This window comes from Zalophus californianus, chromosome 10, assembly GCF_009762305.2.
Source record: "Zalophus californianus isolate mZalCal1 chromosome 10, mZalCal1.pri.v2, whole genome shotgun sequence".
Taxonomy (NCBI): domain Eukaryota; kingdom Metazoa; phylum Chordata; class Mammalia; order Carnivora; family Otariidae; genus Zalophus; species Zalophus californianus.
Window position 1 is genome coordinate 71,700,926 of NC_045604.1, and position 12,292 is coordinate 71,713,217.

The 12,292-nt window shown below is 55.0% G+C and overlaps 1 protein-coding gene across 1 annotated transcript; it reads left to right on the forward strand.

Annotated features, from left to right (window-relative positions):
- Nucleotides 1–1,244: 1,244 nt before the first annotated feature.
- FLYWCH2 (FLYWCH family member 2) lies at nt 1,245–10,360 on the forward strand. The gene is made up of 3 exons (XM_027611126.2): nt 1,245–1,384; nt 8,003–8,446; nt 10,065–10,360. The coding sequence occupies exons 2-3, from the start codon at nt 8,116–8,118 to the stop codon at nt 10,166–10,168; spliced, it is 435 nt and encodes a 144-aa protein (XP_027466927.1). The 5' UTR covers nt 1,245–1,384; nt 8,003–8,115; the 3' UTR covers nt 10,169–10,360.
- Nucleotides 10,361–12,292: the final 1,932 nt, after the last annotated feature.

Sequence of the window (12,292 nt, forward strand, 5' to 3'; positions counted from 1 at the left end):
GGTTCCTCCGTAACCACCTGCAGCGCCCCACCCCTGTCGCACGCACCACCTGTAACCGCCCACGCAACTCATTGTACCCACTGCTTCTCGCCCGGTCCCCCCGACAGAAGCTCTAGCACCCCGGAGCAGGGGTCTTTGTGGATTTGGGTCCCTGATACGTCCCTGTGGATCTGGAGCTGATGGAGAACAGGGAGGGGGGCGTGCCGAGGGGTGCCGGGAGTCGGAGGACCGGCTGGCTCCACGGGACCTGCACCTGCACCTGCCCGGGAGGGGGGGCACTTCCAGCAGCAGCTTTATGGCAACAGGAGGGAGGCGCAGGGGCGGGGGTGTCAGGACAGCGTGGGGGTTTCTGGAGAGGAGCAGCGTCTTCACTCTGCAAAGGCTGAGGACGCGCAGCCGGAACACTGGGGGCTCCGGCCTGGTGAAGGGGAGCGGGCGGATCGAGGGGTCCTCGCGGGCCTGGGGAGGGTCGCGGTGAGCAGAGGGCCCGGGGCGTCCTGCGGAGTGGAGGCGGGGACATCTCCGCACCTGGGGCCGGTGAGGGGCCAGCGGGCAGCAGTTGGGCTGATGCTAGGGCCGCTCAGGCCGCCACCCGCCAAGTGTCCAGGAAAGCAGCGCCCAAGCCCGCAGCTCCGAGACCCGCAGCTCCCCGCCGTGGTCCCGGTCCCCACCGCACTAGGTGGTCGGAGAACAACAAGCGTCCATCGGTTGTGGGTGGGGCTGGACCGAGGGTCAAGGGAGGGACCGGTGGGCGAGGGAGGAGGGGCTGGTGGGCATGGGAGGGACCGGTGGGCGAGGGAGAGGGGGCGGATGGGCGAGGGAGGGGCCGGTGGCGAGGATGCTGCGTCGTCTAGGATGTTGGGTTGAGCGGAGCGGGCGGTTTCAATGAGCATAACAGCCTCCGCTCGCTCAGGCAAGTGACAGGCGATGTTGAGGCCTTCAAACGAAAACTCTGGTTTCCTTCGCCGCTAGCAGGCGTCAAACCCGGGGGGAAGTCCCGGGGTCTCAGTTAAACCCACCCTCTGAAGCTGGGAGAGCCCAGCGCAGAGCTCGATTCCAGGCCGTAGGATAGCTGGCGCTCCGCCCCCGGACGCTGCCGTCCAATCCCGAGATGGCCACGCCCCCTTCGCGAGCCGTGACCCCGCCCCCGCGCGCGGATTGGTCAGGCCACCAGTTGGGCTCGGTGCGGCGAAGAATCCGAGCAGCGAAATTCACCCAAGGAATGCCCCCGCCCGGCCCTGCTGCGCATGCTCGCTCCGTGACCCCAGCCTGAGGTGACGGCCTGAACCGAGGCGGGGCCCCAGGCAAGAGGCTGCAGGACCTGCCGCGGCTCGGTCGTCGGAGAGGGAGGGCTCCGCTGCCACCGCCGCCCTGCCGGTGCCCGGTGAGCACGGGCCCCAGCGGGCCGGGGAGGGTCTCAGGTCCCACGGAGTGGCCTGGCCCTCCCGGGGGTCCCGAGGGCTGCTGATGCTGGGAGGGGGGTCACCCGGCTCTGCGTCCCGGCGCTCAGGCCGCCTCCTTCCTCCTGGCTCCTCCTTCCCCGCATCCCACCCCGCTCCGGACTGAGCCCCGACACCCCCAGTCAAGGATCCCCACATTGGTCTGCCTTTCCTTGACCACACCCAGTACTGCCCCCCTCCCTGCAGCCATCCTCAGCCTCGTCCCACTCTGGCAGTTGGAGTTGTGAGATATTGGGGCAGGGGGGTGGGACACCCCGGAGGCTTGCTGACGAGGTGGTGGTACTAACCGGAGGGGAGGAGAGCCGAGAGGAGGGGCCATTTGGGTGCAGCACAGACAGGACTGATGACAAATTACAATGTGTGAGGAGGAGCACAGGTACCTAAGAGCCAGGGCGCTGAGGGGAAGGAGGTGTCGTTACCTGAAAATCCCACTGTGGGCAGGCTCTCCCCTACGGACTAGAGTAGCAGTCCTTGACCTTTTTTGGACTCCTGCTGCCTTGAAACTCTCCGTGTGAGGATGTGTACCTGCGCACCTGAGTGGGCCCGTCATCCCACCGGCAGCCCAATCACAGTCCTCCGTGAGCCCCGTGGGACAGTGATGATCTGGGGTGCAGCTGCCAGTACCCCCAGGACTTTTGGAAACAGCGTACCGTTGCCTACCCGCTATTAAGAACCTCTGCCAAATCCCCCACTATTCCCATCATACAGGTGGAACCAACCCGGAGAGGGTAAGGGATTTGTCCTGGCGGCTGAGGACACAGGTGCTGGTGGATGTTGGTGGCATTTTTCTCCCATATGTGTGGAGGTCATTCTTTTGAGCCCTTGTCAGTGGCCAGGCAGGGTTCACGCCTTCCAGAGCCTCAGGAACAAGGGATCAGACCTTGTATTAGTTACCTATTGCTACTGTAACAAATTATCACAAATGTAATGGCTTTAAACGACACAGCTTCCTAACAGTCATAGTTCTGGAGGTCAGAAGTCTGATGTGGGTCTCAGGGGGTTAAAGCCAGGTGCAGGCAGAGCTGTGTTCCTTTCCAGAGGCTCCAGGAGAGACAATCTGTTTCTTTGTCTTCTCCAGCTCCTGGAGGCCTCCCTGCCGCCTCCTGCTTGGCTCCCTGCCGCTCCCTCCTCCTTCAAAGCCAGCACCATCCTGGTCTCTCTGCCCCTGCTTCTACCCCGCTTTCTCCTCTCTTCTGCCTCCGTCTTGTACTTTTTAGGACCCTTGTGATTGGACCCACCCGGGTCATCCAAGCTGCTCTCCTACTTCAGTAACTTTCATCCCATCTGCAGACTTCATCCTGTAGGTTCCAGAGGTTATGGCCATTAGGCCGTGATTCTGCTTCCCAGAGTGTCTGAGGGGCTGCTGCCAGTTCCTAACGTTGTATGATTTGGGGTTCGCACTGAGCCGTCTTGACACTTCTGGGTTGGCTTTGTGCAGACCCATGTCATGACAGCGGGTTAGGATGAATGTGTGACTGGAGGTCAATGGTGATCTCAAACCACCGGATTTCAGAATTAGAGGAAGGGTGTCAAGTGAGGGAAGTGAACTATTAAGGCCTTTGCTCTTTTTAATTCATTTCTACTTCGCTTTTAAAAATTTTGTTCATTTGGGGCACCTGGGTGGCTCAGTCGGTTAAGCATCTGATTCTTGATCTTAGTTCAGGTCTTGATCTCAGGGTCGTGAGCCCTGTGTTTTATTTTTACTTTATTTTGTTATTAAAAAATAAAATAGGGGCGCCTGGGTGGCTCAGTCGTTAAGCGTCTGCCTTCGGCTCTGGTCATGATCTCAGGGTCCTGGGATCGAGCCCTGCATCAGGCTCCCTGCTCGGCGGGAGGCCTGCTTCTCCCTCTCCTGCTCCCCCTGCTTGTGTTCCCTCTCTCGCTGTCTCTCTCTCTGTCAAATAAATAAATAAATAAATCTTTAAAAAAATAAAATAAAATAAAAATTCTGTTCATTCAGTGAACTTTCATTGAGTGAAATTTAACTTTCAAAAAATATATATTAGGCTTAAAATAGCTGCCTGTCAAGTCTTCCCTCCATACCTAGAAAATTTCTAGAAGGATGACTCCAGAAAAGAGGCTGATCCAGCCTGAAGGACGTACCCACTCCTGTTCATGGAGAGATTGACAAGCAGTTCAACCCATCAACTAGCAGTTACAGATTTCCCAAGTGAAAGGCCCATGGCGTCATCCGTGTCTCTCACAGTATCAGAATCAGATGGGGTACTGGTAAAAAATGTAGATTCTCCAACCCCTCTCCAGACCCCTTGAATGGGGGTGGGTAGTGGAGTATGTGCATTTGTCCAGGACTGTGCATTTGTCACAAGAACTCCGGTGATTCTAAGGTATGGTGAAGTTGGGGGACCACTGGTTGTAGACTTCATTTCCCTTTTTCCTAATTCTAATAGTTTTATGGAACTAATTCACATACTGTGCATCTCACTCTCTCACAAGGTACAATTCTTCTTGCACAACCATCTCCATGGTCAGTTTCAGAAGATTGCCTTCCCCACTGCGGAAACCATCCCCACTAGCAGCCACTCCTCATTCTCCCGCTAGCCGCCCCCCACCCCTAGCCCACCACGCATCTACTATCTCTTAAGGATAGATTTTTCTACTCTATAGATTGGTCCCTCGGTCTTTTTATATAAATGGAACCATATGATATGTGGTCTTTTATGACTGGCTTCTTTCACTTAGCATAATCTTTTATTTATTTATTTTTATTTTTTAAAGTTTTTTTTAATTAAGATTACAATTTACTATCTGACATGGGGCTCGAACTCATGACCCCAAGATCAAGAGTCGCATGCTCTACTGACTGAGCCAGCCACGCACCCCTCAGCATAATCTTTTAAAGTTTCATCCATGTTGTAGCATAATTTTTTTGAATACCCAAACAATATTCGATTGTATGGATATGCCATCTTTTATCCATTCATCTGTTGATGGGTATTTGAATTGTTTCCACTTTCTGGTGACAGTGAATAATACTGCTGTGAACATTCATATACAAATTTTTTTAAGATTTATTTCAGAGAGAGAGTGGGGGGGGAGGGTGGTGCAGAAGGAGAGGGAGAGTGAGAATCCTAAGCAGACTCTGTGCTGAGCACAGAGCCCAAAGAGAGGCTTGATCTCAGGATCCTGAGATCATGACCCCAACCAAAATCATGAATCGGGCGCTTAACTGACTGTGCTACCCAGGCACCCCTCAGTTAAAAGTGTTAATGTAGACATTTGTTTCCAGTTCTCTTGCACATGTACTTGGAGTGGAATTGCTGGGTCATATGGTGACTCTGTGCTTAACATTTTGATGAGCTGCCAGACTGCCAACATGGCTGCACTGTTGACAAGCCCACCAGCAGTGTTAGAGGCTTCCAGTTTCTCCTCATCCAAACCAACACTTGTTTTGTCTGTTTTTTGTGCGTGTTCCTTTTATTATGTGCATCTGGTGGTGTGAAGTCGTGTCTCATGGTGGTTTTATTCTGTTTCTCTCATGACTAATGCTGTTGAGCATTGCATATGCTCACTGGCCATTTGTATATCTTCTTTGGAGAAAGGCTTATTCGGAGCCTTTGCCCATTTTTAAATTGGGTTATTGGTCTTTTTGTTACTGAGTTGTAAGGGTTCTTTATAAATTCCAGATATAATTCCCTCATCAAAGATATGATTTGCAAAAATTCTTTCCCCCTCTGTGGGCTGTCGTTTAACTTTCTGGATGATGTTCTCTGATTCACAAAAGTTTTAAAGTTTGATGAAGTCCAGTTTATCTCCTTCTTCTTTGGTCACCTGTACTTTCCATGTCATATTGAAGAAATCTTTGATTTTAGGTCATGAAGCTTTACTCCTATCTTTTTTTTTTAAAGAGTTTTTTTTAAGATTTTATTTTTTTAAAGGTTTTATTTATTTATTTGACAGAGAGAGACACAGCAAGAGAGTGAGAACACAAGCAGGGGGAGTGGGAGAGGGAGCCCAATGCGGGGCTCAATCCCAGGAGCCTGGGATCATGACCTGAGCTGAAGGCAGACGCTTAACGACTGAGCCACCCAGGCGCCCCTTTCTTTAAGATTTTATTTATTTATTTGAGAGAGAGAGAGAGAGAAAGCACAGAGGGAGAGTGTGAGGGAGAAGCAGGCTTCCCGCTGAGCAGAGAGCCCGATGTGGGGCTCAATCCCAGGACCCTGGGATCATGACCTGAGCCGGAGGCAGATGCTCAACCGACTGAGCCACCCAGGTGCCCCTAAAGAGTATTTTATTTTATTTTTTAAATATTTTATTTATTTATTTATTTATTTGAGAGAGAGAGAGAGAGAGAAACAGCATGAGAGGGGAGAGGGTAAGAGGGAGAAAGCAGGCTCCCTGCTGAGCCGGGAGCCCGATGTGGGACTCGATCCCAGACTCTGGGATCATGACCTGAGCTGGAAGCAGTCGCTTAACCAACTGAGCCACCTAGGCGCCCCCCTAAAGAGTATTTTAAAGTTAGTATTTGTATATGGTGTGAGGAGGGGGTCCAGCGCTGCAGGATTTCATCCCCAGACTAGGGGGAGCCTGCAAGCCGGAAAGGTGAGCTGGCTCCGGGAGATGTGCACTGAAGCTGATCTGTGTGTGGATTGGGCAGGACGGCCTGTGCTAGGGCTTCTGCCATAACCTCTTTCTGCCCAGAATGGCTCTTCCAGGGGAGGCTTTGGCGTTGTCCTTTCTGAATCTGGTCCCCATGTTCCTCCAGGACTGCTACGTCACCCTGTGGGACAGGATGAGCAGGGCAGGGAAGGACTGCGCTGGGGGAACAGAGGTTGGCTTGTCCCAGGGCTGAACTGGGGGGCCAGGGGCAGGAGGGATACAGAGACACTGATCCCAGGGGTGCCTTGGTCAGGTGACCCATTACCAGGCAGATTTCCTTGAGGGCTCACCCCCTGGAGGTGGGGGCTCCATGTCTGTCACAGTCCAAGAGGTCTCTGCTTTTATGTCTAGTGGCCAAGGGACTGGGGAGGAGGGCTTGCAGGGGACAAGGCACCCCAAAACCTCTTTGGCATTGCACCCCTGACTTCTCTCATGAATGGGGTCTTAGAAAACTTTGGAAATCGGGGCATGACCACCTCAAGCCATATGTATTGCGAGGGGTCCCAGGAAACAGAACTGCAAACCGGGTTAGATAAACAGGGTCGGGGGGGCAGGTAGATGTCTGTGAGCCTTGCCGTTGCCTGGGTCCTGAGATGAGGAGGGGAGATGTCTGCTAAGGATGACGTCTTGTTTCTGGGCTAACACTGTATGCTGATGAAGACCCTGCCATCTGCCCACCACTCAGTCGCGCCCAACAGACAAAAAGGCTACTCCACATTGCCCTGCCACCGGCCCCTGTCATACGTCCTTTCTGCTTCTCCAGGCCAGAAGCCAGGGAGCCCGGAGTGACTGTGGATTCTCCGGACACCTCTACAGCCCCGCCCCTCCTGGCTGAGGCAGTGCCAGCCCCGCTTCAGGCACAAGGTCACTGCCTTCCTGGGGCCCCAGCATCTCCTGGTGCTGCGTGGTCCAGGGCCTCCAGCCTGGGATGGGAGATGAATCTAGTTATGAGTCCAGAGAGTCCTGCCTCCCAGAGCCAGGCGTCCCCTTTGTGGTCTGCAGAGCACCGGCGGGTGCCCGGCTCGGTCTCCCTGTGACACAGTGTCAGGAGAAAGGCCACTGGGCATTCTGGGAGGGTCTGTGACCTGAGCCCATGTGGCAAGTGCTGGTCCCTGAGGCTTGGTGCTCAGGAAGGCCAGTTACCGTCATCCTGGGTGAGGCACACCAGGTACTGTGTGGGGTGGGCTCTAGATCCCCCTCAACCAGACTCCCAGCCCTGCACTTCATGGCTATGTTGGCCATCCTGGTGTGCCTCAGTGTCCTCATCTGTACACTGGGTCAATAAGAATGATTGACTTTCTTTTTTTTTTTTTAAGCATTTTATTTATTTATTTATTTATTTTTAAAGATTTTATTTATTTATTTGACAGAAAGAGAGACAGCGAGAGAGGGAACACAAGCAGGGAGAGTGGGAGAGGGAGAAGCAGGCCTCCCAGCTGAGCAGGGAGCCCAATGTGGGGCTTGAGCCCGGGACCCTGAGATCACGACCCGAGTCGAAGGCAGACGCCCAACCGACTGAGCCACCCAGGCGCCCCAAGAATGACAGGCTTTCATAACACGGGGCCAGGTTAAATGGGAAACTCCATGAAGACACGTCCTACCGTGCTCAGCACCTACAGGCCTCTCTTTGTAGAAGCTCACGGTTCTCGGTGCCTCACTGCCTGCACCCCAACAGCCCCCAGAGAGCCCTGCCTGTGGCACATTTTACAGACGGGAAAGTGGCGTTTGGGGAGGGGAGGTGACAGACCCCAGCTGCCTGAGAGGATGCAGCCGAGTGGAAGCACCAACCCGGGGTTCCCCAGCTCTGTGCGGGACCCTTCCCAGCCTTTCAGCCCCCTCTGCCTCCACCTCCACCCCACATCCATTTTCTGAGCCCCAGGCCCAAGGGGGCCTCCACTGATGGGTTTTGCCTCCTTCCTTAGGACGGAGCCCCTGGACTGCCAGGTTCCCGACCAGGGAGGAGGAGGAGGAGGAGGAAGAGAAGTCCATCTGCTGGGACCTGAGTGTGGCCTGGGGGACGGGCCATCGTCCCAGAATGCCCCTGCCGGAGCCCAGCGAGCAGGAGGGCGAGAGTGTGAAGGCTGGCCAGGAGCCGTCCCCAGAGTCCCCTGAGCCAGGCACAGATGTTGTCCCTGCAGCGCCCAGGAAGCCCAGGAAGTTCTCCAAACTGGTCCTGCTGACGGCCTCTAAGGACAGTGCCAAGGTGGCGGGGGCCAAGCGCAAAGGGGTGCACTGCATCATGTCCCTGGGCGTGCCCGGCCCCGCCACGCTCGCCAAAGCCCTCCTCAAGATCCATCCTGAGGCTCAGAGGGCCATCGAGGCACCCCCCCAGGAGCCTGAGCAGAAACGCAGCAAGCTGGACACAGGTGAGGCCCCGGGCGGTCGGAGTGAGCACAGTGTGGTCAAGACCTTCCTGGGACTGGAAGTCCCCTGACACCCAAGAGCCTGGGGGCCAGAGGCCGGGCTGGCTCTGGACAGTCATGTGCTGTCCACGTTATACCTCGGTGTAGGGCCTGCATGTCCGTAGGCCTCCACGCACACGTGTCTATGTGTGGATTGGCCTGGGAGGGTGAGTGTGTGTGTCCCTCCAGATATATTTGTGTGGGTCCTTGGCCTATTTCTGTCCCTGTCTGTTCTTATGTGTCTGTGTGTTTATGTGTCTGGGGGTCTAGGGGTATATGTTGCTGAGGCCCCAGGCAGGCCCCCCACCCACACCCGGCTTGCTGCAGGCGACACTGGCACATGGATGAATTCTCTGAGCGTGGAGTCCTGAGGGGCATTCGAGGGAAGGGATGCCCAGTGGCTGGGGAAAAGATGAGCTGGGTTTCTTCCCAATTGGAAGTGGGGTCTGCTGTACCCTGAGAAGATGGGGACAATAAAAGCCACAACACTTGGCCCCCATTTGCTGCCTGTGAACAGGTGGCCCCCTTGGAGCCAGCCAGGGCACTTGGCCTGGGCAGTGTAGGGGACCCCACTCACTGATGGAAGCGTAGGAGTGAGTGGTCTGAGGTCCAAGGGGAGGGAACTCCACTGCTTCCCCTGGAGCCGAGACACCACGGCACCCGAGATGGGGGTGTCCCCAGCCACAGGCCTGGAGTTTCAGGGGACCCAAGGGACCCCTCAGCTTCCCTCAACTGCTGGACAGGATCTGCACTGAAGGACTCGGGGGACCCCATCCCGCCAGAGCTTGGAGGCCCCTCTGTGGCATGTCCAGCTCACCCTTGAGTGTTTCTACTGGCCAGTTCCACCCCAAGTGTGCCCTCACGTCTACCTGCTGCCTCCCATCAGTCCAAGGGGTGGACAGTGTGGTCCCCATGACCTGTGAAGAGGCAGGGCTCAAGGAGCTAAGTCACCACTCTGAGGCCACCAGCTGGTCACTGCAGAGGGTGGAGTAGGGAGCATCTGGTCAGAGCCTGTTCTTCTCACGGAGCTGGGTGGGATGGGCCGTCTCCTGGTCCTTCCACCCCGTCTGAGACCTCTGTGCACTTCTCAGATCTGCCTGGGCTCTGGCACCATGTGGGCCCCACCCATCGCAGGTGGCCCCTTGGCGAGAATTAAAATGAAGCCACTTGTCCTCAGATGGAGGGCTGGAGGGCAGAGCAAGGGCTACATCTCAGCCCCACAGGTTCCCCTAGGCAGGTGCTCTTGAGCAGTGAGCAACCCCCTCAACCTGCCACCCTGTGTTTACCTCTATACCTGGTCCCCAGACTTTCCCACCTCTTATCCCATCCCAGGCCAGGTGGTGGGGGTAGCAGTGGTACTCAACCCAGATTTAGCCCAAAGTTCCCTGGAAATGACTTTAATAGCCTCTTTGTCCCTGGGCTGGTGGTCTTAGGGAACATGTCTCTGAAATCAGCAATTATTTCTGTAAGTCAGCCAATGGCATCCCAGAACATCCCCTGGCTGGGCTGAGAGCTTCAGGCCCTGGGTTGCCCCCCCCCCTTTTCCTTTGACACCAGCCTGACCCACTCCCTTCTCTTCCAGCTGGAAAAGAAGATGGAAGGTTGGCGGGGCAGTCTGCCCCCCGTACGGAGGTCGTAGGGGCGGAGCCCACCGCAGATGCCGTCATGCCCAGCACCCTCGTGTAACTCTGACAAGCACGGGGATGCCCTTACTGGGTCAGTGACCTTGGCTGTGACTTCTGCTGGGGACCCAGTTGCAACTGGTTTTCATTCTCAAACATTGTGTAATTTTTTCCAAATCAAGCATAAATTAATTTTATAAACAGAAAAAAAAAACCCTCAAAAAGAATAAAAGAAGCTGTATGCGAGGTCCCATTATGGACAGGTTTTATAACCTTCCATGGTCCTTTGAGACAGACCCCGCTGCAACCCCACCAGTCGTCCCCGGGCCCTGTCCCAGGGCTCAGACCCCTGGCCCCTCAGCCTGGAGAGCCACCACTGGCCTGCAGACTAGGTGGGGTCTCTGAGCTTTCTCCTTCCTGCTGCTTCTGGCCTGAAAGGGGGGCAATGGGACCCCCAGGCTTGAGCCCCTGGGAAGCCTATCCAGCCCCTCCCTGACCATCCCTCCAGGGCCTGTTCCCAGGAGGCTTGCCTCCTCTAGGCATCCCACCAACTGACAGCTTCCCCCCACCCCTCATGAAGGCCTGTGTTCATGGCTGCCCAGAGTTCTGCTGGGGAGGGGGTGGGCCTGCGGCATGGTGGGTGGACCCCGACCGTAGTGTATGATGCCCCTATCATGTTCCTTCTGGGTGTTTTGGGGGTTGAGCTTCCTGGGCACCTGACCCCTCCCCAGGCACCTTGGGTGCCGCCCCTGCTGGAGGAGGAAGTGAACAGAACACAGTTACCCCCCCTGTAAACGGAAGTCAGGGTTCCCTGGAGGCCCCCCCCACAGGAAAGGCTTCGGCCTCCAGTTTGCTTCACCTCACGTGGTCCTCGTTTTGTGGAAACTGCCATTGGGCAAAGGAAACAAATGTATTATTTCTAAAATGTTGAGACTAGAGGCCTTATGTTTTTGAATATCATTTTCCAAAATTTAGCTTGCATTATGGACCCCTCTTAGGAAAAGTAAGCTCCTCAGCACCCCTCCTGGCCCAGCTCCATCTCGCTCAGTTTCTCCTTCAGTGTGGTTATTACATTTATGTTCTGTAACCATCATTTGAAATATTCCTTTGTCTTAATTTGATATTTAAATAGATTCTGCTCCTTACCACGTTTCTCCTTTCCTGTGGCTCTGCGTCATCCCCTTGGTGGGCTGGTGTGGTCAGATGACAGGAACGCCTGAGGAGTTGGTGGTGGGGTTCCTCCTGGGAAGCAGAGTGAAGAAGGGGCGTGAGGAGGACAGGGGGGCCGGCAAGGGGTGACTTGGCGCAGCTCGGCCTGCTATCCCAGCAGACCCGGCCCCTGGCAGGACGTGGTGGGCAGTGGCTCAGGGTCTGGGGGCCTGGAGCCCACAGGGAGGATTCCAGGCTAACAATGAGGAGTGGGAGGCTGGGGAAGGATTTAGGCAGATGAGGGACACAGTCAGCATCGTTGTACAAAGCCCACAGGCTCCATGAGGGGAACCGACTGGAAAAGTCCAAAGTGGGCTCTGAAAGGCTGGCAAGGAAGCCACCACGGCCCTGGGGGACAGGAGACCGAGGGGAGGTGGGCAGTGCTTCAACACCTGACACCGGTTCAGTGACAGGTTGTCCCATCGGGGAGGGACAGTGCCAGCGACCAGGAGGAGAATCGCCGTGTTCCTGTGAAGAGTGGTTCCCTTGATGTTAGAGCAGAAAATCTTCAGAGGTCACAGATTGATGCGAGCGCTGGGTCTCTGCACTCTGTGAGAGGCTGGGTTGGGGAGCTTCATTATAGAATGAAGGGGGCTCTTCCTCAAGAGTCAGGGTATCTGAGAGGCTCTGTCCGCTCACCTTAGGTCATGTTCTCAGGGTCCTGAGATGGAGCCCCATGTCCCAGCCGTCTGGGCGCTGGGCATGGAGTCTGCCTAAGATTCTTTCTCTCCCTCCCCCTCTGCCCCTCCCCGCCCCTTAAAAAAAAAGTAAAGAAGATGACTATACACTTCCTTCAAAATAATTTATTGGTCTTCAAGCTTAAAAAAAAAGATAATTCATGGTCATTGAAATAAATACATACTGATTATGAAAAAGTGTTACAAATATCTCCAGTAATTCTATCATCTAGAGATAAGTCTATAAATTTTTCATATTCAGAAAATTGGGATGATACAGCTCATTTTCTCTTAATCCATGA

Excerpts from the sequence above, each read along its gene's own strand:
- FLYWCH2 (XM_027611126.2), top strand. The coding sequence starts at position 8,116 with ATGCCCCTGCCGGAGCCCAGCGAGCAGGAGGGCGAGAGTGTGAAGGCT. Across the intron at positions 8,447-10,064 it reads ACGCAGCAAGCTGGACACAG|CTGGAAAAGAAGATGGAAGG; the intron begins GTGAGGCCCCGG and ends CTTCTCTTCCAG.